The sequence below is a fragment of the Drosophila subpulchrella genome, chromosome X (genome assembly GCF_014743375.2).
Source record: "Drosophila subpulchrella strain 33 F10 #4 breed RU33 chromosome X, RU_Dsub_v1.1 Primary Assembly, whole genome shotgun sequence".
Taxonomy (NCBI): domain Eukaryota; kingdom Metazoa; phylum Arthropoda; class Insecta; order Diptera; family Drosophilidae; genus Drosophila; species Drosophila subpulchrella.
In genome coordinates, this window is record NC_050613.1 from 11,080,713 (window position 1) to 11,108,003 (window position 27,291).

The 27,291-nt window shown below is 37.1% G+C and overlaps 1 protein-coding gene across 3 annotated transcripts; it reads left to right on the plus strand.

Moving 5' to 3' along the window:
• Nucleotides 1-877: 877 nt before the first annotated feature.
• On the plus strand, nt 878-27,291 carry LOC119558401 (mucin-19). Of its 3 annotated transcripts, none has more exons than XM_037871931.1 (6): nt 878-1,050; nt 19,526-21,100; nt 21,164-21,673; nt 21,733-22,629; nt 22,699-22,917; nt 24,253-27,291. In XM_037871931.1, the coding sequence occupies exons 2-6, from the start codon at nt 19,527-19,529 to the stop codon at nt 24,893-24,895; spliced, it is 3,843 nt and encodes a 1,280-aa protein (XP_037727859.1). In that variant the 5' UTR covers nt 878-1,050; nt 19,526; the 3' UTR covers nt 24,896-27,291. The 3 variants fall into 3 exon arrangements, with proteins under 3 accessions (XP_037727859.1, XP_037727860.1, XP_037727858.1); XM_037871932.1 differs by having other exon boundaries at nt 878-1,046; XM_037871930.1 differs by lacking the exon at nt 878-1,050 and adding an exon at nt 11,351-11,569.

Sequence of the window (27,291 nt, forward strand, 5' to 3'; positions counted from 1 at the left end):
TTCTCTCTACTGTTACCTAACACATTTGAGTAAATGGGTTTTGCCATACAAATAATGGCAAGGATACGACCAATTTATAAATCACCAAACATTTACTTGAAAGCAATATACTTATGATGTTTTATGATGTAAGTAAACTATTTATTTTCTATGTTTTCGCGTTACTAGCATAATAAATGTCTATATAGGTTTAAATGTAAATTAACATTAAAGTACACATATTTTTATTAAAAACAATATTACGCTTTTGATGCATACAATAAATACCATTTAAAAGCAACTGTGTGTAATTTTCTGACTTACGTAACTGTGTGTTTTTTCTACTGGAACATACGGTTATTATTATTAGCTCTTTAAGAAAATCGGTGACGTTGCATTTTGTATCATTTTGCTCCACTGTGCAAGAACAACAACGCGAGGTAACTGTAAGCGCTTCTTCTTCTTCTTCTGCTACTCTACGTTTTGGCAACAACAAAAACCATGTGTTTGCCACGCGCTTATTACGCTCTTTGGCTCTCTTCCGCTCTCCCACACAGAGAGCAGCTAGAGGGAAACTCTCTTCGATGCCATGTGTTTTTGTTTTTTATTTTGCCGTATGTCGAAAACAAATCAAAATCAACAAATCGCAGCCATTTCAATCAATTAGTTGATTGGGCTTATATTAATTTGGCATCTCGAATATCACAAATGTCAGAGTTTTATTTTCCAACTCCATTCCCAATTGAAAGGCAATCGAACTGTGTGTGCATTTGTTTTATTTGTTTTTTTGCGCTTTTTGTTGTTGCCCCCGTCTCAGCTGACGGCGCTGCCGGCGTCGACGCCCACTGCGCTGCTTGTCTGGTTGGCGTTCTCGTATTTGCCGCATTCATTTTTTTGCCTTTCAGCGCAGCGGACGTAAATATACTTATTAACAAAAAAACAAAAGAAAGAAGTCAAACCCTTAAACAATAAACTGCAATAAGTAAACATCAGCGAAAAAACAAGATCCACAAACAACGCAAAGAAAACAAACAAAACGTCGTCGTTGATGAACCAAAAGTAATTGAGTAGGTATGCCAAACCTTTTTTTTTTTTGACAAGTGTATGTGTTTAATTAATTTATGTGATAATTAATACAACAACCGAAAAAAAAGCGTTTTTGCAAGTGCGCCCGCTAAAAACAAGAAAGAAACAGAGAGAAAAAAAAACATTGAGAGAGAGTCGAAGAAAATAAAGAAAAGAGAGAGCGCAGCAACAAAAACAGTGAGTGCCAAATAAATAACAGGAAAATAAAAATAACAGGGAAAGCAGCAACAACACGACTAAAACAAGGCAAAGCAAAACCAAATCAACAAAAAAGCTTAAAAAACGTGGTGAAACAACAACAAATATTGAAGAAATATTTTTAGTGCTGTCTATCTCGTGTGTGTGAGTGTGTTTGTTTGTGTGTCACCAAATGTGCGTGTGTGTCCCCCGCTATGTTGTTGTTGTTGTTGTAGTTGTTGTTGCTGCCTCTGTTATTTCCACTTCTTTTCACGCCCCCCGCTTGGAAAGACGGGAAAATTGGAAGCTAGCGAAATTATCAATGATCCCTGGAAAGAAAAGGATAGGGGCGTTCCAAAACTGAAACAGAAAAGGGGGCGGGGCACCCGCATGGAATTTATAATAATCAAAACCACAATTGTTAGTTCAAATATACATACTATATACAGGGAAAGAAAACAACATTAAATTGATATTATTTTTAGACTAAATACATACCAGAATTTAAATGTCAAAACGAGGCTACTTTGTTTCCATGTCTAGCTAATTAAATAACTTATGTTAAAGTGAATTTTAAAATTGAAATTTCGAATCTTTAAGATCCTCTCGATCAATCATTTAAAAAGTAAATCCAAATCGTCGCCACCTGTTGGGCTTTTATATAAGCACACACTCACACACACACACACACACGAAATCAAACTACGCATATCAATCAAAATCTGGGTTATTTTCCCCTCTACGACTTCGATTCTAATGCAAATCCCATGCCGAATGTTTGACACCCTTTTACCTAAGCCTATTCTCCGATTCTACCCCAAAAAGTTAATGGTTGCGCTTTACAATTTACACCTACAGGCAGTACTGACTATGACGAATTTCATGCAAATTAAACAGCTTCAGGTTGAACTTTAAAAAGGGGTTGCGTTGGAACCTTTTAAATTTATGTAATCAATAAAGATTCTTACTAATTCATTAGATTTCGTATTGTATACCTGTTTTCCTTTGTTAAAAACCTTGTCAAGTCCTAAATTGATGATCATATCAAAGTTTCGATCGCTTTGGTTCACAAATAGCTTGAGACAGTACAGGGGTACCTCTATATGACGAACTTCCGTGAGCTTAAAATTACAAATGTGGTGTTGTCTTTAAAAAACATATATTTAACTGTTATTTTAAAATATCCAGGTATATTAGTTTTTTAAGATCATACAAATTTTATTATATGCTTTTAAATACAAAATGATTTGTTTATTTTTCAAACAAATCCGTATCTCATGGTTTTAGTGATGATATGGTACATTCTTGGTGATGTATAGAATTTCCACTGTAGTCTACTTTGGTTTGTTGTCGCTTTTTCTCGGTTTCGCGTTGGCCTGTTACCCTCACATGCACACTCAAATTCACACACATGCAGGGTGTGTTCGTGTGTGTGTGTGTGTGTGTGTCTGGGGTGGGGTGGGGATGGTTGGGGAGGGGGTGTGCGTCGCCGCTGCGTCAGCAAGAAAATGTTCTGGTAGAGAAACGAGGCGCAGAATATCGACAACGCTTTGTCGTTATCATACCCTGTGATTTATACCCCATTAAGGTATATTAGAGAGCTATATTGGATGATCATCGTTGAATATCAAGATTCCGATTATTGCTTCAGAATTCATGTATACATACCATCTCTATCAAAACGTATCATACTCTGAAGACTTTCCAAAAGGTTTTTGCTATTTTTGCAAGGCAATTAATCATATCTTACATTTTTAATGAACTTATCTTATTCAGAATACTGAAACACAAAGATGTACCAAAATTCCTAACGATTGGTAGTCGTTTACCCAAAGTTGACACCCGAAATTGGGGTTTTTTCCTGTAATCTCGTGCTTGACAACGTTATTATCTGGGTGATGACCGCAATTCGGCATTATGATACTTATAGGGTATCTTATATTTGATTTACAGAACTCATTACTGGTTTTATTTTGGCGTCGTTGTTGTTATTGCTCTTGCATATTTCGTGTGTGAGTTTGCGATCGTGTGATTTGCTGCCGCTCTTCGCTCTCTTTTTCTCCCCATCTCTCCGCCTCGCTCGCTCGCTCGCCTGCTCCCTTTCTCTATCTGACCGAGACGCTAATTTGTTGTTGTTAGTGGTGCTATATAGCATATAGCGTCGTGTCTTGATAAAGCGACCTCGCCATTGCCTGGCTTTTTGTTATTTTTTCCCCCCAGAAACTTAACCGTCTTCTATAGTTTGTAAAATTCTGTTGTATCGTCGATGGAATGTACGAAAAAAAAAATCGGTGAAATATATATGCAGATTTGAAGATCACTTGGGATTAGCTCTGGAATGGGTGGTTTAGGGTTCCTAAAGTATTGTGCAATTAGCTGGGCGATTATGCAACGAGCATTCAAGAAAATCCAATGAATACTTGAAACTTTAAAAGCTCTTGGTGTTGTATGTATTGTTTATTGTTTTTCCTCTATGTTTTTTTTTTTGTGAATTTTTTGTTTCACTATTTTTTCAGGTTGCGTGTGTGCGTGTGGCGGCAATTTCCGACTTAAAAACCAATTGGAAATTGAAATTCCTTGACGCTGGGCGGGATTAAAAACTAATTGAATATCGGCCGTAACATTTCCGACGTTTCGGGGGCGGCAAAGTGGGTGGTTGGGTGGTTGTCGTCGGCACGCAAGACGCGCACCACCCAAAACCAACAACGGAAAAACCTTAAAACTCGTGCTGCCAAAGTTTAACCTCGTGTGTTCTTTTTTAAACCTATTTCTACATTGAAGTATTCAAAAATATCGAAGAACACTGAAGGTTTCGGATTATTTGGGTGTACATAAGAAAATACATTTTAAGTACGAAAACAATTATGAAACATTAGGACAAATATGTTTTTTTACTATAAAAGCATTACAAAATTCATAAGTGCAAATGATTTTTGATTTTATCAGATTGATGTCAATATAAAATTGAAAATATTTTCAAATTCTTAAAAATGTTTGTACCCATATTTAGTTTGTTATCATTACAACCAAGTGCATATTTTTAGGTCTAGCCACAGTTAATAAATTCGATTTTACTCCATTAGAAAAATTTTTAGGTATGATGCACTATAATTATTATAAATCATCATATTTCGCAAAACTCTGAATTAAAAAAAAATATTTTTATATCAACTTTGGAACCAATTATTTTAATTCTGGACTTGCTAGCCTACTAAGAGTACAGCTTAAAGTTACTGGATGATTTGCTAAAATCTTTTAATATTATTACAATTATTTTTTTAAAGTTTTTTTTGAGAACTATTCACGTGACCACCGCTGTAGTGTGTGCTTTTTTTGAGAACCTCAGCATAGAAGGCAAAGGCAGCCGAACTGAGGCTGAGGCGTTGCTTTTTCTGTTTGTTGATTACATAAAAAATGAAAATAATTATGTATGTACAAATGGGGTGTGTGTGTGCGATTGCTGTGTGTGTGCCAGTGTGTTGGTGCTCAACTAAAACGCACACACGTGCAACGAGAGCTGTGCCAACACACTCACAGCCAAGTTGTTAGCGCGATAAGATATAGCGACTATTAAAACAACAACTTTTAACGGCGGCTATAGTGCGCAAAATGCAAACAAAAAAAAAACAAAAAACAACTTAAAAGTAGCAACAGGAGACGACAACTTTGTTGTTTCATCGTTGTTTGTTATACAACAGCAAAGGCGGAGAAAATAGAGCAACGCATGTGCATCAAAATTAGAATTGGAATTCGAATTGCAATTACAATGGGATTTAAAATAGAAGCGGCGGATATAGCAGGTTAAAAGCAAGTTAGCAACGCGCTCATTTATAGAAACATCAGATGGTATATTCAAATACGATCGGAATATTTTAATAAAATCAGAGGAACCAGGTTGACTTAAGATCCCTTACATAGGAAAATACGTAAGATGGTATATTCAAATACGATAAGCGGTAGATTTTATTGAAATCAGAGGAATTTTTTTGACTTAAGATACCTTTCATAGGAACCATAAAATTTTATTATTAATTGTGAATGGGATATTAAAAATATAATGATTACCTCGCTTTTTGAATTACTCAAATTTCATTCATATTTATGAATATTCATTTATTTATTTAGCTAATATATTTCAATAGATAGCAAAACCATTTCTTGACGTCAATTAAGTAATGAGGTTTTACTTGAAACAGAAGTCCATATGATAAAACTGCCTTTTTTTAAAACCCTATATTACTAATTCCAAGATGTGTTTCATAAGCATTGTTTAAGGATGAATAATTGCAGATAATGCGAACTAAAGCAAATACTCATGTTTTAATTTTGGATCCCACTTCACGGCGATACATTTTCAAGGGAGCATAATTATTTTCCATTAGTAATTGTTTAGAATACACCTGTTTCCCACTCTCTCATTCAGAATAATACGGAATGTTTTCCCAGCTGTTAGCACATATTCACATGTTCGTTTTTTCATTCAATGCTGAGCAAATGCAGTATGCAAATTATAAAATATATATGTATATTTATACAAATAAAAAAATAACGTTAATCGTTAGCCAACAGTTTGAATACGTAACGCCCGACAACTTGCTCCTATTTTCATCAATTATCAATTCCATCTATTTAACTAAATGTTTAACGAAAAATAACGTGTCTTAGTTCTCCATACTATTTCTTCGTTTTTATTGTATTTTCCTGCTCTCGGCATATACGAATGTGCTAATTAGTGGGAAACGTTTAACGTACGAGGCTGTGTCAATTGGTTTAAGTTGGTTGATTGAAGGGCAACCCACTGTGCCTGATGCCCACTGTACGAGTGTGCCAAACAAACAGAACGAGGCAATCGAGCACAGTGTTGGTCGAAAGTTTTTATCCCATTGCTAACCATCTGCCAGCACGCACTGTTGGGCTACAGTGGTCACTCGTGTTGAAGGCCATGTGACACTGGCTTAAATATCGACTTCTTCATTCAGAAACGCAATGGGAACCTCTTGGATATTTATAAAATGTTTTGTATCTAGCTTACTACTTATTATTATCTGATTGTTTGAGAAAATCTAGTCAGCTTATCGAAATTTAAGTAGGTGTCATAAGGCTATAAAGCAGATATTGAAAATAAAATTCAAAAATATATATAATATCATATATACTATATAATATCCAAATATTCACATTTTTAATATCGCTGAAAATCGTCAATGAAAAATACCAATATTATAATTATATCGATTTTATAAATATATCGATTGTATAATGTAATGTAAATTTATATCATATCAAACCTACAAGTACCCACATTTTTAATATCGCTGAATATCGTTGATCAAAAAATATCGATATAAGCTTTTATGAAATTTTGACAATAGAATGAACTTTGGTTAAAATTTGTAAAGTTGGGGATGCCCAAATATTATGAAAGGAAAAATAAAAGTTTTTTGAAGAGGGCTCATATCGCTGAATATCGTTAATGAAAAAATATCGATATTAACGATCTACATGAGATCATTTTATTAGAAATATGTTTTTTAATAAACTTTGATGAAAATGTGTAAAGTTAGGGCTGCCCAAATGTAGTACTATAAAAGAAAAACATAGAAAAGTTCTTTGAAGAGGGCCCACTGTAGTTTGCGATGCTCAAAAAAGTGCTTTTCGATCAATTTCCAGCTGTTTGTTATGATATATTCTTATATATAGCTGGTGACACTTTGGTGGGGTGTGTGAAATGCAGTTGTGGATTTCAGAGGAGAGCGATTAGCTTTGTTTATGGACCCCCCGGAACACTCGGCTCCCTTATTTGGCCACATCACGTATACGCCACCGATGCAGATAGTTCTCACTGTTATCAGCGCTTTTATGTGTTTTTTTTTGCATTTTGTTTAATTTCAGAGCGCTTTTGCCTGCTGCCCACAAAAGGGTAAACAACTTGTGCTCTGTCAACACTCAACACACTCATTATTCATTATTATTTTTCCCCTGCTTTTGTTGTATGCACATATTGTTTTTATTTTTTTCTATTTTTTTCGCGAGGGAAATGTGCGCTTTGGCTATATTTAGTTGTATTAATTGCGGTTGACCCAATTTGTTGTTCTTGCACAGGCGACGCCTTGTGTAATTGCTTAGAGCAAAATCAAAAAAAAAAAAAAAAACAAGAGCAAAAATAAACTCATCTAAAAACACCAGATAGTGAAATGCAGATGTGCACGAGGAAAAGCCAAAAAGAACACATGATGGGTTTATTTTGGTTGAAAGACGACGAAATCAATTGAAATTGAAATTTGCAGGCGACCCAACGAAATTGAGTAAAATCGAGCGGTATAAAACCAAAATTGTCAGTTGGAAAGGTAGAGTCCCTCGTTCGTCGTCTCAGATGATCGAGGTGATTTTTTTTTCGTTTTTTCGTTTTTGATTTGATTTCTTTCTGCTTTTGTGTGGATTATCGGGGACTGTAAGTTTGCCTGGCAACAGCGAAAAAGACCTAAATGCCAAAGCGACAAAAACAGCAAACAAAATGTACTAGCAACCAGACTGCATAAATACATAAATATATGTGGGCACTAAGTGTGCACATTCCTATATATTATAGAATATATACCACACCATCTTGCACAAACTATGTGATATGGTTCCAAAAATCAATTAATAAATCAATATAGAAATGATATTGGGCTATTTTTAGCTTGATAGATTGCATTTAAGCCTCATTTTGTAGGTTTGTAGCAAAGATTTTCAATTTTACTAGATCTATAACTCAGTATTATCGATACTAGACCAAATAAAGTATATTTCTTTAACGGATCTAAATATTACATTTTTGAAAATTCAATATAGAAATGATAACTAACTATTTTTAGCTTGGTAGATTGCATTTGAACCTCAATTTTAGGTTTTGTAATAAAGTTTTTTAATTTTATTAGATCTAGAACTTGGGCTTATCGATATTAGATTTTTACGGATCCTAAATATTACATTTTTGAAAACAAATATTTATAAAAAAATATTAAAGAGTAAAAATTAAAAAAATTTTTTTTTTGTTTTACATTAAACTTTTGGATAAAAAAAGGTAATGGGCTTTTTGTGTAGAGCCTTACATAAGTCTAATTGTTTTGAATAATTGTGAAATATATTTTTATTATTATTGAGAATAATAAATATTTTTTCCTTAAGTTTTTGGCAAGTGATATTACTTAAAGTAACTATTTTTTTAGCCACAATTGTGAACAGATTAGTGCATAGATATGTGCAAGCATACAAATATAAGTATATATATTTATGTACATATGTATATATTTATATATAAATACTTACCTAACATACATACGCTTATATTTAGTTCTTTCTTTTGTTTTCTCTCCTACTGCAGTTTTCACCGTCTTCTTCTTTCCACTCCTTTGGTTTCTTTTCAATTTTTTTGTATTTCTTTTATTTGTATTTTTACTTTTGTGTTTTTTTTTTGGTGTGCCCAAAAAGCCGGCAAACTTCATTTTATTTACGCTCTTTTCTGGCGTTTTAAGCTCTCCGAACGACGCTCTCTCTCTGTGATTTTCTCTTTTACTTTTTTTTTGTCTTGGCGTTTTCATTTTCAATTTCGTTGTTGTGCGTGCGCCGTGGAATGGGGAAAAAGTTGTATAAATTTATTTTTATATTCAACAAATATAGGATGATACATAAGCGGCCGTCGTTGTTCAATTTTTCGCTGCTATTGCTAAAATTAAATATGGTTAAACAAGCAACACCAAAAAGCCACTAATATGAAACTAAAAACAACCCAAACAAAATTAATGCACTGCAAAAAATATACTATGGAACTTTTAGTTAAAAGCAAAATTGGAATTAAATGTTTTACTATTAATAAAAAACATAAAACAAAACTCTAAAAAATTATTGATCTCTAAATAATAAATTAAATTTGAATATTTTTTTGATATGTTCCAAAATATTATTATTTTTTTCAGTGCTCTGCTGCATTCTATTTGTTGGTATTGGAATTTTTGCGTTTGCTTTATTTTTTGTAGTGTGTGTGCGTTTGTGTTTTGGCTTCTTGTATTTCCTGCTCTACCGCTCTCCTCTTTGGCTCTCTTCTCCCCCTCCGCCCCCTCCGTTTACCCCCTTTATTTGTCGCACGTGTCGTTTTAGATTTTGTTTTTTTTTTTTTGGCGTTGCGGAAAAATGTTGGCGTTACTTTAATTAATTTAATTATGCATTTAATCAACAATCAGCGCTAGTTTTGGTTGTTAGGAAAATAAACAAATATTTGAAGTGGGTTTAAAGGCTTTTAATTATGACGTGTATTTCGAATTATTCACATTTTAGGGAAACGAATTTTGGCTTGGGATACTTTTCATTAATTTAATTAGGCGCTTGACTAGTTTTATTTTTCGTTGCCAAAAAGTCTATTATTAAATCTATTAGATTTTGTTCAGTTTTTAAAGGCAAATAAATTTATAGATTTTAGTTTCCTAATGAAAAATAATACTTAATAAGCATTCAAGTTATATTTTCTATTTGTAGTACATTTCTAATTTTTTTTTTTTATAAATTTTGGGTTAAATACTTATCAAAAATTATACCAAGAAAACTATGGCATATTTTTGTTGCTATGTATGCATAATTTTTAAGCTTTAAAACTAGTGATTATTTGGTTGTTTAAGTCATAAAATTTATTTGGTTAAGCTTTAACAATTAATCTTTTTTAGCAGAAACAATGACGTATTTTTTTTTGGCATAAATTTGTTATTGCCATTTTGTTTATTTATAAATATTTAGAGGATTGTAATAAAAATACAGTCTTGTGAGTCACTTGGCTAACTTAAGAGAGCGCGCCATAAAGAGCCGATTGAAAGAGAGTTATTTACTTAAGAGTTGCAATTCAAGCCTAGCCCAAACAGCTGTTTGTTGTGCCTTATTTTTGTTTTTGCCTCTGCCCTTTGTTGTTGCCCCGAGATCCTTGCCAAAAGTTGTTTATGTTAAGGCAAACCCAAAAAAAAAGAGAGAGAGCAAACAAAAGGGGTTGAGGGAGGAAAGGCGGGGAGGAGAAAGCGCAAAGGGCTGCAGAGAGAAAGAGACGGGTGGCCAACTGGCCTCCATGAGCCACAAATTTAAGCAATTTGTTTTTGTTGTCAAACTATAGTTTTATTTCGCATTTTTTCGACGTATTTGTATTTCTTTCTGCTCACTTCAATAAATGGCAATGTCATGCGCGAACGCACAACACACTTATAAATATATAGAGAGGTGTACAGTAGGCGCTCGATAGGGGGAATTTGATTTGGTATTGATATTATTGATAAGTGAATTCAGGATGTACTACATACATTTATCATTTTTTAAAATAAGGGAATAATATTTGATATATGTTAACAGAGAGAAATATTCAAATACATTGTTCTTGAATTGAGTACATTCGTTCTTAAAAACCGTGTAAGTACATTTTGGTATCAATGTTCTCAATATTATAACGAAATGGTGAGAGGAGTTAAAGTTAAATTGAGTTTATTAATCAATTTTTTAATAAGTTTAAGCTACTGACTAGACTAATAGTTTAGTTGTTGAGATATACAATGTAAATAAAGCCAATTCAACTTGATTCAAGCAAAATTAAAACATTTTCAACTTCATAAAAATTCTCTCTGTGTTAAAAAACTACTTTGCATAGTTACTTTGCAAAAAAGAGTAACGAGTTCAAAACCCACTGCTGCCCAAACAAATTTTTTTTTAAAATAAAATAGAATTATTGTCACATTTTAATAACTAAATTTAATTGTTAATCAATTTATGTACATATATAACAAAAATTCATTCAATTTTTTTGTTTATTTTTTTTTTGTTTACTGATGTTTACTGTACCTACTCACAAGCTTGTTTACGACGCTTTGACTTTGCTTTGGCTTTTATTTATTTTTATTTATTTTTCGCTTTGCCGGCTCTCTCTGGCTCTCGCTGCCGCACACAATGAAAGCCTTGTGTGATTTTCGCCAGAGAGAGAGTGTTGTGTGTGGGGGGGGTGTGGTGGTGTGTGTGTGTGTGCTGGGGAGTGTGTGTGTTGGTGGGGGTCGGTTTTTCAATTGCTGTTGCCGCCGCTTCGCTTCATTCGTTTGCCTGCTCGCGTGCTTTACGGTTCGAGATTAACGAGAAAATCTTGTAAAAACCTTTTAAAACAAAAAAAACTTCAAATTCCCTCACTAGTTTCTAAAACTTAATGTAATACAAAATTTTGGAAATTACATGACAAAAGCCTTAAACAATTGCCTAAACTTTTGATACACTCTTTTTTTTTGCGTGCCTATAAAACGACAACAAAACTGCGAGAACGCCTTGTATGGAGGTATGTGAATCTGAATCAACACAAAAAGTAAAGATAAATACAAAATAAAAGAAAACAAAATAATTTAAAGCGGGCCATAAAAGTAAAGAAATAACAAAGTGTGTGTTTGTTTGTTGGTGTCTGTGTGTGTGTGTGTGAGTAAAACAAAAATAATAATAAGAAACACAAATGGCAAACAAAGAGAGAAAGAGAGGGAGAGACGCAGAATGGCAGATTACAATTTGAATTTTAAATTGGTTTTTTTCCAATCAAATATATAACTTGGCATTTTGTCATCTTTTCAAACCCCCATTTTTGGTTTATTTTGCGTAATGCCCGATTTTCTACACATTCTCTGATTTCATAATCATGCATTAAACTTAGCAACTAAATGTATAAAAATAACAACAACTAAAAAAGCAAAGAAAAGAAAACCACGTTGAAATTTTGGTTTGTTTCTCTCTTTCTCTGGCCGCCCTTTCTCTTTGCCACTCTCTTTTCGTTACTCTTTTGCATTTGAAGCAGTTCTAACTGCTTTTCTACAGTGAAAGCTCTTGCAATGAACAGAAATCACTATTTTTAAAGTATCATGTACTAGGTTTTAAAAAATACTTACTGTACCTCTCTAGAAATGATAATAAAATTAATATTCATGAGTAATTTGCTCAAGATCTTGAAAAGAGTAGATTGAAAAAAAGGTGACACACTAAAAAAAAATTAGTTCTCTCCTCCTCTCGCACTCTTTCTCTCTTTTACGCTTTCTCGCACACACACGTGCAATGACATTTGTTTTTTTTTTTTTTTCGAAAACGACGCGAAAAAGCTAACAATAAAACTAACAATAAATAGACAACAACAAAAGCGATCAACAGCAATTATAAACGCCAAAAGCGTTTTTCTAGCGGCCTTGTTGCGTTTTTCAGTGTATACAAAAACAAAAAAAAAAATTGTACAAATACAACTGAGGCGGCGTGTATATAGAAAACTTAACCAAACTTGTATAGATTTGTTGGCATTTTATTTATATTTATGCCAAGCACTCGATTTTATTGTTTCCAAGAAAATATTTGCTCGCCTAGTTTTTGGTAAATAGTTTAGGCCAAATAGAACAATATATTTGCAATCATTTGTTTATACATGTGTATTTATAGAGGGTTGGGGATTGTTTTTTTTTTACTAGGGTCTATTATAACAACTAGACTAAGCTTTTTTTACAAATATATTTTTAATATTGTCATTGCTTAAATGAATTATTTTTAGTATGATTTTCTTGTTGATTTCATAGTTTTCATAACTCATACGCCCTGTTGTCGGTGTTTTATTGTTCTTTTCGATGATTTGACCCAGGCGTATACGTAATGTGCAAGGCAAGGAGCGTAAGAGAGAGAGAGAGAGAGAGCGAACTGACACACAGACACTGCACACACACATACGCGCGCGGGCACTCACTCACGCACACCAGCGCGGCAACACAGACATGGCGGCCACAACGTCAGGCATTACGTATACGCCGCGTGGTTGTCGCCATTCGCCATCGCATTTCTTTTCCTCTTTCATGTGCCTTTCTTTTGTTGTTGTTTCCAACGTCTATCGAGAAAATTCTGAAATATATTTAAATACGGACAATAAAGGTGAAATACTTTGATTTTTGAGAGTTTTTTATTATTTGCAAAGGTAAATTCTAAAGAATATTATAAAAATTCCAAATTTCAGTTTAAATGGTTTAAATATACTAAATAAAGTCAAAGAACTTTAAAACATTCTGCTAGTTAAGAGAAAAAATATAAAACCCCTTATTAACAAACTTCTAATCACCATCAAACAGCTCTTTAAATAATTGAGAGTCTAGAGTTCTTGAATTTTTTTCTTTTTTAATTCCAAAACCCAAAAAAAACCATTTACATTCATTCCAATCCAATAAACGTTCCCACAAATGTAACATTTCAAAAACCATTTTGAATTCACCTTTGTTCTTTCTTGTTTGTATGAAATTCAGACATTTTTGTTTATATTTCATCGAATGTGAGCGAAAGAGAGCGCGCATAACACTGAGGAAAGAGAGAAGTGCGATAAGTTCTCTCAAAAAATGCTGCTGCTGCTTTTCTTTTCCTTTTTCGCTATTTTACTTGCTTTTATTACACTTTTTTCTTTCCTCTTTTTTTTTTAGCTTTTGCCTTCTATGTTATCTTGTTGATGGCCGGAAGTATGCAAAAGCTTTTCTCTCTCTTTCTCTCTCTCTTTGTTACGTGAAATGTTTTGAAAGCTGTTGCAATGTTTTCGCCTATTGTTTATTGTATATTTTATTTGACTGTCGAAGACAAAAAGGAATTGCCAACAAAGCGTTGTAATTAAAGGCAATTACAATCATATTTTATTCAACAATAAATGTGAGTGAGAGAAAAGAGAGAGAAATGCCGGCTTCTCTTGGTTGCTCTTTATTTATTTTGTATTTATATATTTCTCATTTTTTTTTTTTCATCTCACGGTCTCTTTTTGTTTGGTTTTTTTTTTTCTATTACTTTTATTAAAAGAGGAAATAACTCATTTAACATTTTTTCCATAGATTTTTCCCCATTTTCCCCACTGGCATTTCAATTGGGCGACAATTTTCACAACAACAGCAGCAAAAACAAAACATGCTGGCTGTCAATTATTTGTTTGTTTGTGTGTGTGTATTATTATTATTGAACCAGTCGCACGCTGATTACTCCACGAGGTTTCATTTTTTCAAACGTTTCGAGGGTATCAATGGGTATTTCTACTGGGAAATCTGGGTAAACAAAAAACTTTGTATACATATATGTCGTAGAGAAAAGTGGGTCAGGAAAATTAAGCGGAAAAAGGGTTGATATTTACTCGTGATTAGTGGGAATTCAGGGGAACCTTATGGTAGTTGCATTCATGATAAAGTTCTGATGAAGTTAGTACAGTCTTTAGAATTCTTATGAATGACGAAGAATTGTTTTGTATAGTAGTATACAAAGGTATAGTAAGAATATTAAGCAGAACTTTTGCATGGATAATAAATTTGAACAACTTTTTGGTAAATTTTACCAATATAATAGTTACATAAATGGTTCCAAACCATTGAATTATCAATTTGACCAACGAATAGTTGCTTTCCCAACAAAAAAATACACACAACTTACTATTTAATGGTAGTTTTACTATTAAACAGTAACCAAAGCAAAAATAAAATACACATAACTCTCTTTAATAGTTGTAAACCTTTTTTAACAGTTAAGTAACTATCCGTGTTGGTTCATTTTACCAATAAAAATTAGTTCTCTGTAAGTTTAAGACTTATGGCAAGTATTATTTTTATTTTTTTTTGGTTATATTTTGATCATATTTATTTTTTTTTAAATTATTTTATTATTCTAAATTTTAAAGGGTATCAACGAGTTGTGACCATGCACCATAGTTGAACTCCACTTGCTAGTCGGTGGTTTTATTCGCTGCTAAGTGGCTCCCTTACGATTATTTTTTTGACACGCTCATAAGCATCCGTGTGCCGCATTTGTGCACACTTTAGTATATATCATATATCTGGATGATTCATCCTCCTCCATCGCCATCATCATAATCATGTTCTCCTCAGTAGTTTCATGGCGTTTCATTAGCTTGGCTGCTTTTCTACTTTTCTACTTTTCTATTCTTTCATTTTTTTTTTGGCTTTTGTTTTTTAGCAAGCAGTTTACCCAGGTACAGTTACGGCTGGATTTTTTTTTGGTTTGTTTTTGCCTGTTAATTGGCTCGCCGAAGAAAATTCCTAAATGCAAGACTTGCACTCTCTCCGGCACTCTCTTTTTCCCTTTCTTTTTTGCGGGTGCATGTTTGGGGGGGTTTCGGTTGACATTTAAAGGAGCTCCATGCTGGAGAAAGGTCCGCAGGTCATAGCCAAAAAGCCAACCAGAGAGCAATTTTGACGGTGACGTTGAGGTTTCTAGAACACAAAACTAATCTCGAAAGGCTTACAGTGCCTGCTCTAGTGAATGAAAACTTAAAACCAAATTTAGGGAAGAAATAAATATGAGAAAACCACAGAGGTGTTAATTTTATAAAAGAATTTGAAAGTTAAAAATTAAAAAGTTTTGTAAAAAATAGAGTATTTTTGCCCTTAAAACCCAGTGTTTTGGCTGGCAAATTGCAAATAAAGTTCAGAACGAGGAATGTCATACCTTGTTGAACTCGTAGTTTAATTTCCAATACATTTGCATTTAAACCTGAAAATGTTTCATTTTTGCCATTTTTCGCAAAAAAACATGATGTAACCCCTTACAAAAAATGCAAAAATTGGTCAAAAAATAAATGTTCCTTAAAGTAATGGGGATCGATAGCATTTATAGCAAGCTGCTCAAAACAGTCGGTCTTTTAGCTGTACGCCTTGATTTGGGTAAACTACGACTGAAAAACCACTAAAAAATGAGTATTTTTGGCAAAAATCTGAATCTTAAAGAAACCCGAGGTACCCCCTTATAAAAAATGCAAAAAATTGGTCAAAAAATAAATTTTCTTTAAAAAGATGCAGATTGTTAGCTTGGGATCTAAGCTGTTCAGAAGAGTCATTCGTACGCCTTGATTTGATCTAAACTACGATAGAAAAACTGCTATAAAAAGAGTATTTTTGACTAAAATCCAAATTTTTCCAATTCAAAAAATGATTCAAAAGAAAAGGTTTTTTAACGTATTGTGTTTTTTATTATTGAGAAACTATAAAAAAAAAGATCTTACTGAAACGTACTATTTGGTTCATAATCGTTAATTTAAATTGAAATTTTTGATTGAATCTGTTTGTGATAGCAAGGCTTCACTGTAATAACAAACCGAAATAGCGGCTCAAAAACAAATGCGTGGCTTCGCTCCCTCACTCTCTCTTTCTGCCTCTCTTTTGGAAAACAACAAAAGCAGAGATAAACAATTTCAAGAGAAATTTACTGAAAAAGAGAGCCTTTCACCGGGCAAAGAGAGTGGTAGGGTATATGTATCGGCATTTTTCGATGGAGAGTCTTTACAGTGTTGCATTGTCCCAAAATTGCTGTTGCTTCTCCCATTCTTATTGTTGTTGTTGTTGTTATTGTTGTCGCCATGCGGCCATTTTTGCTAATTAATTATGTCAAAGGCAACGCACCACCCCAAACCACCCTCTCCCCCCATTCCCAATTCTCTTCTTATCTCAAACACGTTGTTTTTGCTCGCTCTCTTTTTTTTGCCGCTCTCTTGCGACGCTGCAAAATAAAATTCGTACGCGTCTTGTTATTATTTTGTTGTTGTTGAGAAAATACAAAAAAAAAATTTATAAAAAAAGGCACAATAAAAAGTTGCCAAGACAACGAGCAGACTTTCGAAAAAAAAAAGAAAACAAAATTGCGTCGTTGTTGCTACAATAAGCGAATTCCAGACTACACTAAATTAAACATTTATGGAATATGATGAGAAATTTATAGGTTTTACACAGATCATTTGTGGCAAGGCCAATATTTAAATTTGATGGCTAATCTTATTAGAATTATATCCGAAATTAAACTAATAGTATAGAAAAACTATACCAATTTAAATTTTAAAAAAATAAGTCAGCGGTGGTATTTGAACCTGTGCCATTGCTGAAAATAATATCGAATAGATATTGTTATTGAATTCACACTATTCTAGTATATCTAATATAATATAAAATATTTATATCATAGAAAAATGTTCTATTTTTTCTGTGTACAATAGTAAATAAATTCCAGGCTGTACTATTTGTTTGGACGGCCAGTGTAATGACGTCGACGTCGACGTCGACAGCGCTGTCCGAGTTGGAGGTCAGCGGAGCACTTTTTTGTTGTTTTTATTGCTCGTGCGTTTCGTTCTCGCAGCGTTTGTTGTGTTTTTCGCATTTACGGTTACGGTTTTGTTGTGGCGGGTACTTTTCTCCCTCTCCTCGTTCTCCTCTCCCCCTTCGTCTCTTGGCCCCCCGTTTGCCATACTTTTTGCACATGCAAAACAATGGGTAATAATAAGGTAGGTTAGCAAGAAGAAGAAAAGGAAATACAGTGAGGCCTCTAATGGGGGGATTTTAAAATGATTAGACAAACATATTTAAGACTTCAAAGTTTGTGTTGTACCGATCATTTATAAACCATTTAAATATTAATCGAAATTATCGATCTTTTAAAAGGAATCGAAATTATCGATAGGTTATGGAACACTTATCGATGAAACTGTATATCTTATAATATTCTAATATTCTAGGTGATAAAATGGAACAAAAAGCTTCGATTAAATGCCCCAACACCATACACTAGATGCACTAGATCTCTTTTATTGCAGTTCCACTGTATCAGCTAGTAAAAGTAAATTTGCTCCTTGGACATTTCTATTGTTGACTTTTTGTTAGTTTCCGTAGTTATTCTTGTTGTGCCTGCCTCAAATGAAAATCAATAAATAATAATACACTTTGTTGGCTGCCCCACCCCTTCTACCGCTCGCCCCCTCTCTGTTTAACCAACGTTTTGGCCCTCTCTTTCGCTCTTTCGATTTGCGAGCCCAACGGCAAATATATGTTGTCCCTCGGGCCAAATGAATATTTAAGTTAATTGCCCTTGATGTAATGGCATGTGATGGGTATACGACTGAATGGATGAATAAATGATGAGTGCATTAACCGATTATTTTGGTTATCGATCGATCTTTTAATTAGGTAATCGGATTTATTTGGAATAATGAAATAATTAGGTAAATTCGCTTATTTTTGATAAACGATCAATGATCTTTAAGCTCTCAGTTTAAGCAGAAATCAAAAACTTAATTACAGTTGTTTTTCTTAATGAGAAACTATTCGATAACTTTTAACTAAATTGGTTTTCGATCATTGATCTTTGGACTCGCATTCAATTAGAACCTATACTCAATCATTAGTTGAAGGAAATAACTACATATAGGGGGAAACTTTAAGGGAAGGTACACCCGCACACAGAAATGCTGATAAGATAATCCCCAACGAAATTCAGAAAGAGAGGGGGCTAGAAGAACAGAGCGAGACAGGTTGAGTATTTGAGAAAGAGAGCAGGTGAAGTGCCAACGATGTTGGCGTCATAAAAATGCCACAAAAAGCAAACACGCGTAAATTAGAAGGAACAAAAGAGGGGGGAAAAACAAAGAAAACACAAAAAATATGTCTTTGATTGCGTAAATGAGGAGAGGCCTTATAGATAGAGTGCCCCGGGGGAAATACCCAGTAAAGTATGCAATAAAAATGGCGAAGGACGTTCAAGCCACAATAAACACGAGCTGCTAAATAATTATGCGGTTTTTCGTTTACTCACGAAAAACCAATTTGATGACCGAACAAAGTGCAGCAAATTGATCATTTCATCAGTCAATCATTAGATCATCATTGGGATTGGGCTTGGCTAAAAATACAAACTTGGCTTGAAATTGCCGGATCACCAATAGTTATTTATAAGGAATTTCGTACCTACATTAATGAGGCAATGTTTTTAAATTGTTTATTAATTCATAATGTACGATGATCGCATTCTAGAATGTCTGGAAGAATGGGTCATGATCCCAATATCACAATCTATTCTTTGCAATGAACATTACCATATGCCATATCTGATTATGATGTAAGACCAGATATCTATGGTTTTTAGGATTGGTTAAGCTTAAGTTAAACAAGGGGGGATTACGAATTCTGACTCAGAGTAAATGGCAAAGGCCCGATGATGTAAGAATTAATAATTTTGGTTGGATAAATCATACAGCTTAAATTAAATGTTGCATAATATTTGGTATACTCATCGATGATACGATGATAGTAGTAATTTATTATAATGTTATGGGGTTATATCATAATATTATTTTTAAAATTCATATTAAGCTTTAAAAAGGTACTTATCATAATGAAATATTTTAATATTTAAGAACCTCATATTTAAGTTATACTACTTTGTGACATGAGCTGACCTTTTCCATTTCCCTGTCCCATTGCAGCATGTCCACAGATAATCCCACACAGTTGCTGACCACCCGCGATCTGAGCCAACTGCGTGGCCATCTGCAATCCGGCGCAGCGGTGGCCTCCACGCCCACTTCTGTGGTGGCAGCGGCGCCAGTGGCTGCCGCCCATGGATACCGCACCATAGCAGCACCACCACCACCACAACCACAATCACCCGCCATCATCAGCAGCAGCAGCAGCAGTAGCCTTAGCAGCATCAGCTGCAGCACCACCAGCACCACAGCAACATCGTCAGCAGGAGCAGCACCATCAATTATATCACCAGTTATATTCACAAGCAATAGCAACATGCCGGCCAGTGCCTCAAAATATGTATTTCTGCAACACAATCACAATGGTGGCTTCACCGTTGCCCCAGCAACGACGACGGCGGCCACCGAAAGTCCCGGAACAGTTGGCTCCACCGGTGGCAATATAGTGCTCCTTGCTGCCGAGCCCCTGGAAATGGGTTCTGGAGAGACTTTGGTCAATGTGCGAACCACCGAAGACGATGGCGAGTTGCGTTCGCTGTCCTGGCTAAACGATAGCAATCTGATCAAGGGCATTGTGACCACGACGGCGGGACAGGCAGGGAAACGTGGTGCAGCGGTGGCCATCAAGACGACAGCGGGAGCAGGATCAACAGCGCCCAATGGCAATCTGTGCATAGTGAGCGATTTGATAGAAGAGCTGCCCACCAATCTGGGTGAAACCAGTGAACAGGAGGCGGTCGGTGGTGCAGCCAGTGGGTCAGCAGCTGTGTACAGCACCACAACGGTGCACAAAGGAGCCAGTGGCACCACCACGGTGGTGGAGTACAAAGCCAGCAAGGCCAATCAACAGCAGCAACAGCAACAGCAGCAGCAGCAGCAGACGACCTATTTGCCAACGCCAACGAGAACCACAATGGTGGGTCATGGCTATATGCCGGTGGTGGTGAGCAGTGCCTCCGCGCCCACTACTCTACTCTCGCCCGCCAAACAGCAGCAACTCCAGCAGCAGCAGATCTATGTGACCAGCAATGGGAGTGCAGCAGGAGTAACCCCCGCCGGGGGAGGAGCCGTATACAAGGCGGCCAGCCAGGCCCTGTGCTCGCCAACCACCAGCAACAACAGCAGCGGCAGCAGCAACACCACCACCCACCATCCGCACAAGAAGTATCTGCGCGAGAAGATGCACGTCCAGATGGATCACAGCAGTCAGGTGGCCTCAACGGTGACGGTGGTCAGTTCGCCTGCCTCCTCAAACAATTCCTCGATAAGCAGCTCCAATTCTGGTTCCGTATCCGGTTCGGGCTCCTCGACGGCGGCCGTGAATGGTGGCAATAGCCCAGTGCCCAAGGCGGGTAGTTTTAGCACTGTCTTCGAGGCGGTCAACTATGCCACCTCGGCGGCCAGCAGCAGCAACAGTAATGGCAATGGCAATGGCAACAGCACGCCCAGCAGCCAAGCGATGCTCCATGGCCAGGAGCCAGCGTCGGTGGTCACCACAACGACTCTGATCAGTGCCGGATCCCTGCCGCCGGGCTATAGCTTTGTTAACCACGTGGCCAGCACGCCGCATGTCATGTGAGTTGTACTAGATTCGGGAATTTGCTAGGGAAACCACTAACTTATGCTTCCTTTTTTCAGTTCCACGCCAGCGCATGTGGCCTCACCGGAGACGCCACCAGGAGCTGCATTGTTGCCTGGGACTTACTACACCACCAGCACCACTGCAGCGGGCACAACCACAACGACCTTACAGCCGCGCAGTCTGCAGTTATCCGTTTCCCCCCCGCCGCCAAATATGACGACCACGAGTCATGTGCACAATGGATCTCTGGGAGGAGGAGGAGGTGGTCCTGCAGGATCCGGTGGAGGAGGCGGTGGAGGAGTCAACCTGCGCAGTCCCAACAGTTACACCAGCTACGACAACGAGGATTCGCTCAAGGAATTCGATCTGGTGGTCAGCTCACGGATGCACACAAGCACACCCCAATATTCGGTATCCAAGAACGGAGCCAATGGTTATGGCAGTGGCAACAGCAATGTGAATAGTGCTGGAGCCGGTTCCAATACGCCGCAGAAGCAGAAGCATCCCAATAACGTGCCATACGATCCGCTAGTGCATACCAATAACAAGCCGCCATATAGCTTTAGGTAACTACTACTACTAATAATATAATGTAACCAGTACCTAATGTGCTTTACCTTTGCAGTTCCCTGATCTTCATGGCCATTGAGGGCTCGAACGAGAAGGCTTTGCCTGTGAAGGAGATCTATGCGTGGATCGTGCAGCACTTTCCGTACTTCAAGACGGCGCCCAATGGCTGGAAGAACAGTGTGCGTCACAATCTGTCGCTGAACAAGAGCTTTGTGAAGGTGGAGAAGGCGCCGAATATGGGCAAGGGTTCGCTGTGGCGAGTGGAGCCGCAGCAGCGCCAGAATCTCATCCAGGCGTTGAATCGATCGCCCTTCTTCCCCAACTCGGCGGTGGATAAGATCAGTCCCTCGCTGAAGAGTCCTGGTGGTGGATCCGCCTACGATAGCCTCGATGGTGGCGCCGTGTCGTCCTCGGTTCAGCCGGTGGCTGCGGGAGCTGGAGTTCCTGCCACCGCCGCCGCTGCCGCCGTGGCCCTGTCCACACCCACGAAAAGCAATGGTCTGGTGCTGGCCAACGGTGCTAGTCAGGCCACCAATGCAGCTAGGCCACACAGTCCCAATGGCGGCGGCAGTGGCAGTCATGCCCGCTTCGATCCCAAGCTCTTTCCCAATCTGTCCAAGGCTTTCCGCAACATTCGCGAGGATTCAGCCGGGCAGCCACTTCCCCAGGATGTCATCAATGATGATGATGCGTCCGGGGACTATCACAACAATAACAATAATAATAATAATAGCAATGTTAACAACAATGGCAGCAAGTACAACTATGTGGGCTTGAATGGAACTGGAGGAGCTGCAACTGGTGCCACCACAAATGGAGCTTCCGATGGCATTAACTTCGAGCGACTGGCCCGCGATTGCGGAGCGGACAGCATGGATGATGTGCACGCGGCAGCGGCGATGCTCTTCCTCAAACACGGACCAAAGGCCTTTAGTGAGCCCTTCCAGAATGGGTTAGCATTGGGAATAACTAGATTATAGTGTTGGTCAAGTGTTAATGATTATTATTACTTTTCTTGTAGGAGTGCCCCGGTGATAACGAGTTCTCCCAGCGAGGATCACACATATTCGGCGGGCGGCAACAGCAATGCGGACAGTGGCTCCTCCACGCCGCTGACCAATGGCAATGTCCTGGCCAACGTGGCGCAGGCTGTGGTTCAGGCCCAGAACAACCAGGGAGGAGCTGGTTCCGATAGCAACTGTGCCAGTTCGGATGCCGCCTACGATAGCAGCGAAGAGAAGTGAGTTTTCGACTGGGATTTATAGATCATATACCAAGTTTAAAAAATGTTTTTTAAATCTTAAATCAAGAAGAACATTAGTATTTGTCATTTAGTAGAAATGTCTGAAATGTTGGTGCACTGATAAGAAAACCTTAGTAAATCCCAAGTTGTTTATATTCAATTGTAATATTTTTTCTATATTTTTGTGGTTTAAACATGGAATTAAACCATTTAAAAATTATTGTTCATTTAATGACTAAACTTTGATTTTAATATAAACTACTTTTTATACCCGTTACTCGTAGAGTAAAAGGGTATACTAGATTCGTCGGAAAGTATGTAACAGGCAGAAGGAAGCGTTTCCGACCCCATAAAGTATATATATTCTTGATCAGGATCACTAGCCGAGTCGATCTAGCCATGTCCGTCTGTCCGTCTGTCCGTCTGTCTGTCCGTCCGGATGAACGCTGAGATCTCGGAAACTATGAGAGCTAGGCTATTGAGATTTGGCGTGCAGATTCCTGAGCTTCTTACGCAGCGCAAGTTTGTTTCAGTAGACTGCCACGCCCACTCTAACGCCCACAAACCGCCCAAAACTGTGGCTCCTACAGTTTTGATGCTAGATAGAAAATTTTAACTGAAATGTATTAGTCTTGTCAATACCTACCGATTGACCCAAAAAAAATTTTGCTACGCCCACTCTAACGCCCACAAACCTCCCAAGAAAAAAAGCTATGACGTCAGAGCCAGACAATGCGAAATGTTTTTACGCGTGTATGTGTGTGTATGTAAATAGTTGCCGGCCGAACTTAGCGGCAAAGAAAAAAGCACTGCCGGCGCTCAGAGAGAGCAAAGTGCGCGGCTAACTTATTCTATTGAATAATGAATTTTTCACGCCTACCCTAACGCCCACAACGCTTAAATCTGTCTTCCGCCGGTAGGTGGCGCATTTAAATCTCGCTTTGCTGCTTGCATATCTCCATTTCCCTTTGGTCCCTTAAGCTGAGTAACGGGTATCTGATAGTCGAGGTACTCGACTATAGCGTTCTCCCTTGTTTAATGTCCTATCTTATTATATTCGTTACCTTGATTTTATTATTTTTTGATTTAAAATAATTTAATTCAATATGTTTCGAATATTATATTTTCGTAACTAATTCAAATATTTGTATAAATTTAAAACGAAATTTTAAAGTCAATATAAAGATATAGATATTAACTATTCCATTTTTGGTATCAGTGAACAGTATAAGTTTTATATAGATATAGAAATCAGATATACTGTTTATTCTTATAAATTTTTTTAATGAAGTTAAACTAATGCATGATTTTGGTAATTCTTTTTTCCAATAGTCACAACATCACGCCCGAGGAGATGGCCGATCGGCAGCGACACCGCGACGGCGTGGACGCCCTGCTCTCCCTTTCCCGCTCCTCGATTGTGGAGTGCGGCTCGGTGGCCACCACCCACTATCACAGCAACGGCAGCAGTGGCAGCAGTCACGGATCCCCGCACAAGCGCGCCTCCAGTCACAGTTTGGAGGAGGAGCACCTGCAGCAGCACAGGGAGCAGCAACAGCAACACCAGCAGCAACAGCAGCAGCATCATCTCCAGCAGCAGCAACACCTCCATCAGCAATTTGGCAGCAATGGCAATCAGGCGGTCTACACCAATGGCAGTGGCAGCAAGATGGCCTTATTAAGCAGTGCCGCTGCCAATGTGGCACTTGCCCAACAGCAGCAACAACAGCAGCAGCAGATTCACCAGGATCTATACTCCTCGACGGGCGGGCACAATGCCAGCATATATCTGAGTGGATTGAACAATCACTGTCTGCCCGCCGCGGGCGGTGTGGGCTCGGTGGGCGTGGCAGCGGGCATGTTGCCACAGCATTTGAGTGCTGCCATGGTGGCGGCGGCGGCGAGTAAGAACAAGGTGAAACCGCTTCGAGGATTACGCACCAAGATCAAGCGAAAGTCCGCCTGGATGCGGTGAATATGGCGACAGGCTGGCGGCAAATGCACCTAATACAGCCACCACGGAAACGCCTAATTACCACGCCCCCAACCGCCCTGCCCCGCCCCCCCCACCATCGACCTATTGTTGTCTCTTTCTAAAGCAAAAATTGTTCAAATCACAGAGCATTTAGACTAAATTTCGTAACCTTAATGGGGGCTTTAAGTTGGCCCATCTTTTTCTATTCCTTGCTCTATTTTTCTGCAAGATTTTTTGTGTGTTTTTACCCCTTCCGTGTTTGTTATACAAATTATTGACTATTTTTTTTTTGATTATTATTTTAAATTTAGACTTAAACTATTTTTTTTTTTTACCTTACTTTGCCCCGCAATTGATGGTTGGCCATTTAATTATTACTTGATTAATTATTATTATATGATTTACTAGCCATCCTAGCTGCAATTTCTTATAACTCTTAGCTGTTAAGTGCAATTCTGATTTTTTTAGCTTGTAATTTTAAATTGTGCAAATATTTTACAGACCAATCGCAAAAAGAAAATACTTTTTACAAAATGCCAGATGAGAGAACCAGAGTTATAGAGGAAAAGTGTCTGGTTTTTAGACCCCCCCCCCCCCCCATTCGTTGTTAGCTTTTAATAGAAAACATCTAGTTTATTCGATTTAACTCGCGAATTGAGGGACACAAACTAAGTAAACTTTTCCAGCGTATCAGTGACAAGGTTTATATCAAATGGAAAATAAACGAAAAACACCAACAAATTGAGCTAAGTAAGAAAAATCAAAGAAAACATGAAACGAAATAACGAAACAAAAAAATTGTAAAAACGCCAGAAAAAGGAGAAAAAAGCAAGAAAGCAAAAGCAAACGCAACGTTTGTACAAAGAGCAACCAGAATTAAGATAGGTTCTTTTTTATTTCGGCTATGGGCCGCAAGAAAATGTTTTTCCTACACTTATAAGATCCAAAAAACACCCTACTTACATGATCTAAAGAAAGCGATATAAGAAAATATACACATATACATATAGAAAGAGAGTTATATAGAGAAACTTAAGATAAGCCAAGCAAGAAACCCACAAAGGAACACACATTTAGCGCCTTATATATTGAGTCCTTAGCTAAAAACGAAAGAGAGATCTGTTGAATTGTTTGAACTGCTTTGTTATACGAATGCATGAGTACATATATATTCTAAAAATATATATAACTAAGGCCCCCCTTCTCCTTTATCCCCCCCCACGACACTCAAGCAAATGTTAAATCAAAGATATTTAGTTGATAAGCCAGGGAGTAAAACGAGAAACCTAATTGTAAGCTTCATTTAGATGGTTACGTAGTTGAAATGCTAAACATTTGTTAACGAGAATCAAACCGTAAGCTAGCCGATTTTAGTTGAATGAACCTCCAACAATTTACCCCGCCCCAGGTGTATATACAGAATGGAATAAGCTGTTGAAAAATCATGCTGCACATCTTTACATAGGCATATTGTGGAAACCAAGAAATACTTATTAACATTTAAATAAGCAAAAGGAAGAACTTGACAAAGAACGCCCTAAGTGTATACACTTCATGTACCTTTTTAGCAAAAAGCAAAAACGCAAAAGCAAAGATCGCATTAAAAATTATATACATACATATTATATTTAAATTACCAATTACGAAACTAAACTAAATGTTGATGTCAAAGAGAAACCAATTTGCTAGTTGTTACAAACAAGAAAACAAACAAGAAAGAAAAAAACAATGTTAAAACTATTTTGTTTCCTCAAAAACTTATTATTAAGATTATGGTTTTTTGTTTTCTAGTTTAGTTACGTAAGAATATTGCCTTGAAGCATGTTATTGGGAAAGGAATGTGACTAAATACCAGAAGCGAGAACAACAAAATAATTGTACACTTAGCTTTAACTTAAGGTCCTACAAAGAAACCCCCCCCAAAATACCCAAATACCCCCTTTTATAAACCCCCTTCGCACGACACACAGTGAAAGACAATCGCCGCCCGTGTTGTTGTCGTTGTCGCTTAAGTTTAAACAAATTCTATGTAGCTATAGAGACACCTACGAGTAATCTATATATAAATTACAGACAGCAATAGCAAAGTACATATACGACAAATATGGTTATACAACCTTAAGCTTTAGCCGAGAAAGCTGGAGATCTATCTTCCCGAACCCACAAGTCCTATAAGTCCCTATATCTCCTATATATCCCGAAAACAACCGATGAGCTAACCAGTTTTGTTAACGTGTTTTTTCTTCTATTTTAATTATTATATCGCATCATTATTATTATTATTATTATTACAGTATATATATACATGCTGGTATATATACTTATATATTTAATTGATTATACAACTTTTTTTGCGTACCAAATACACACCAATCAAAATGTGAAATATTTTCTTT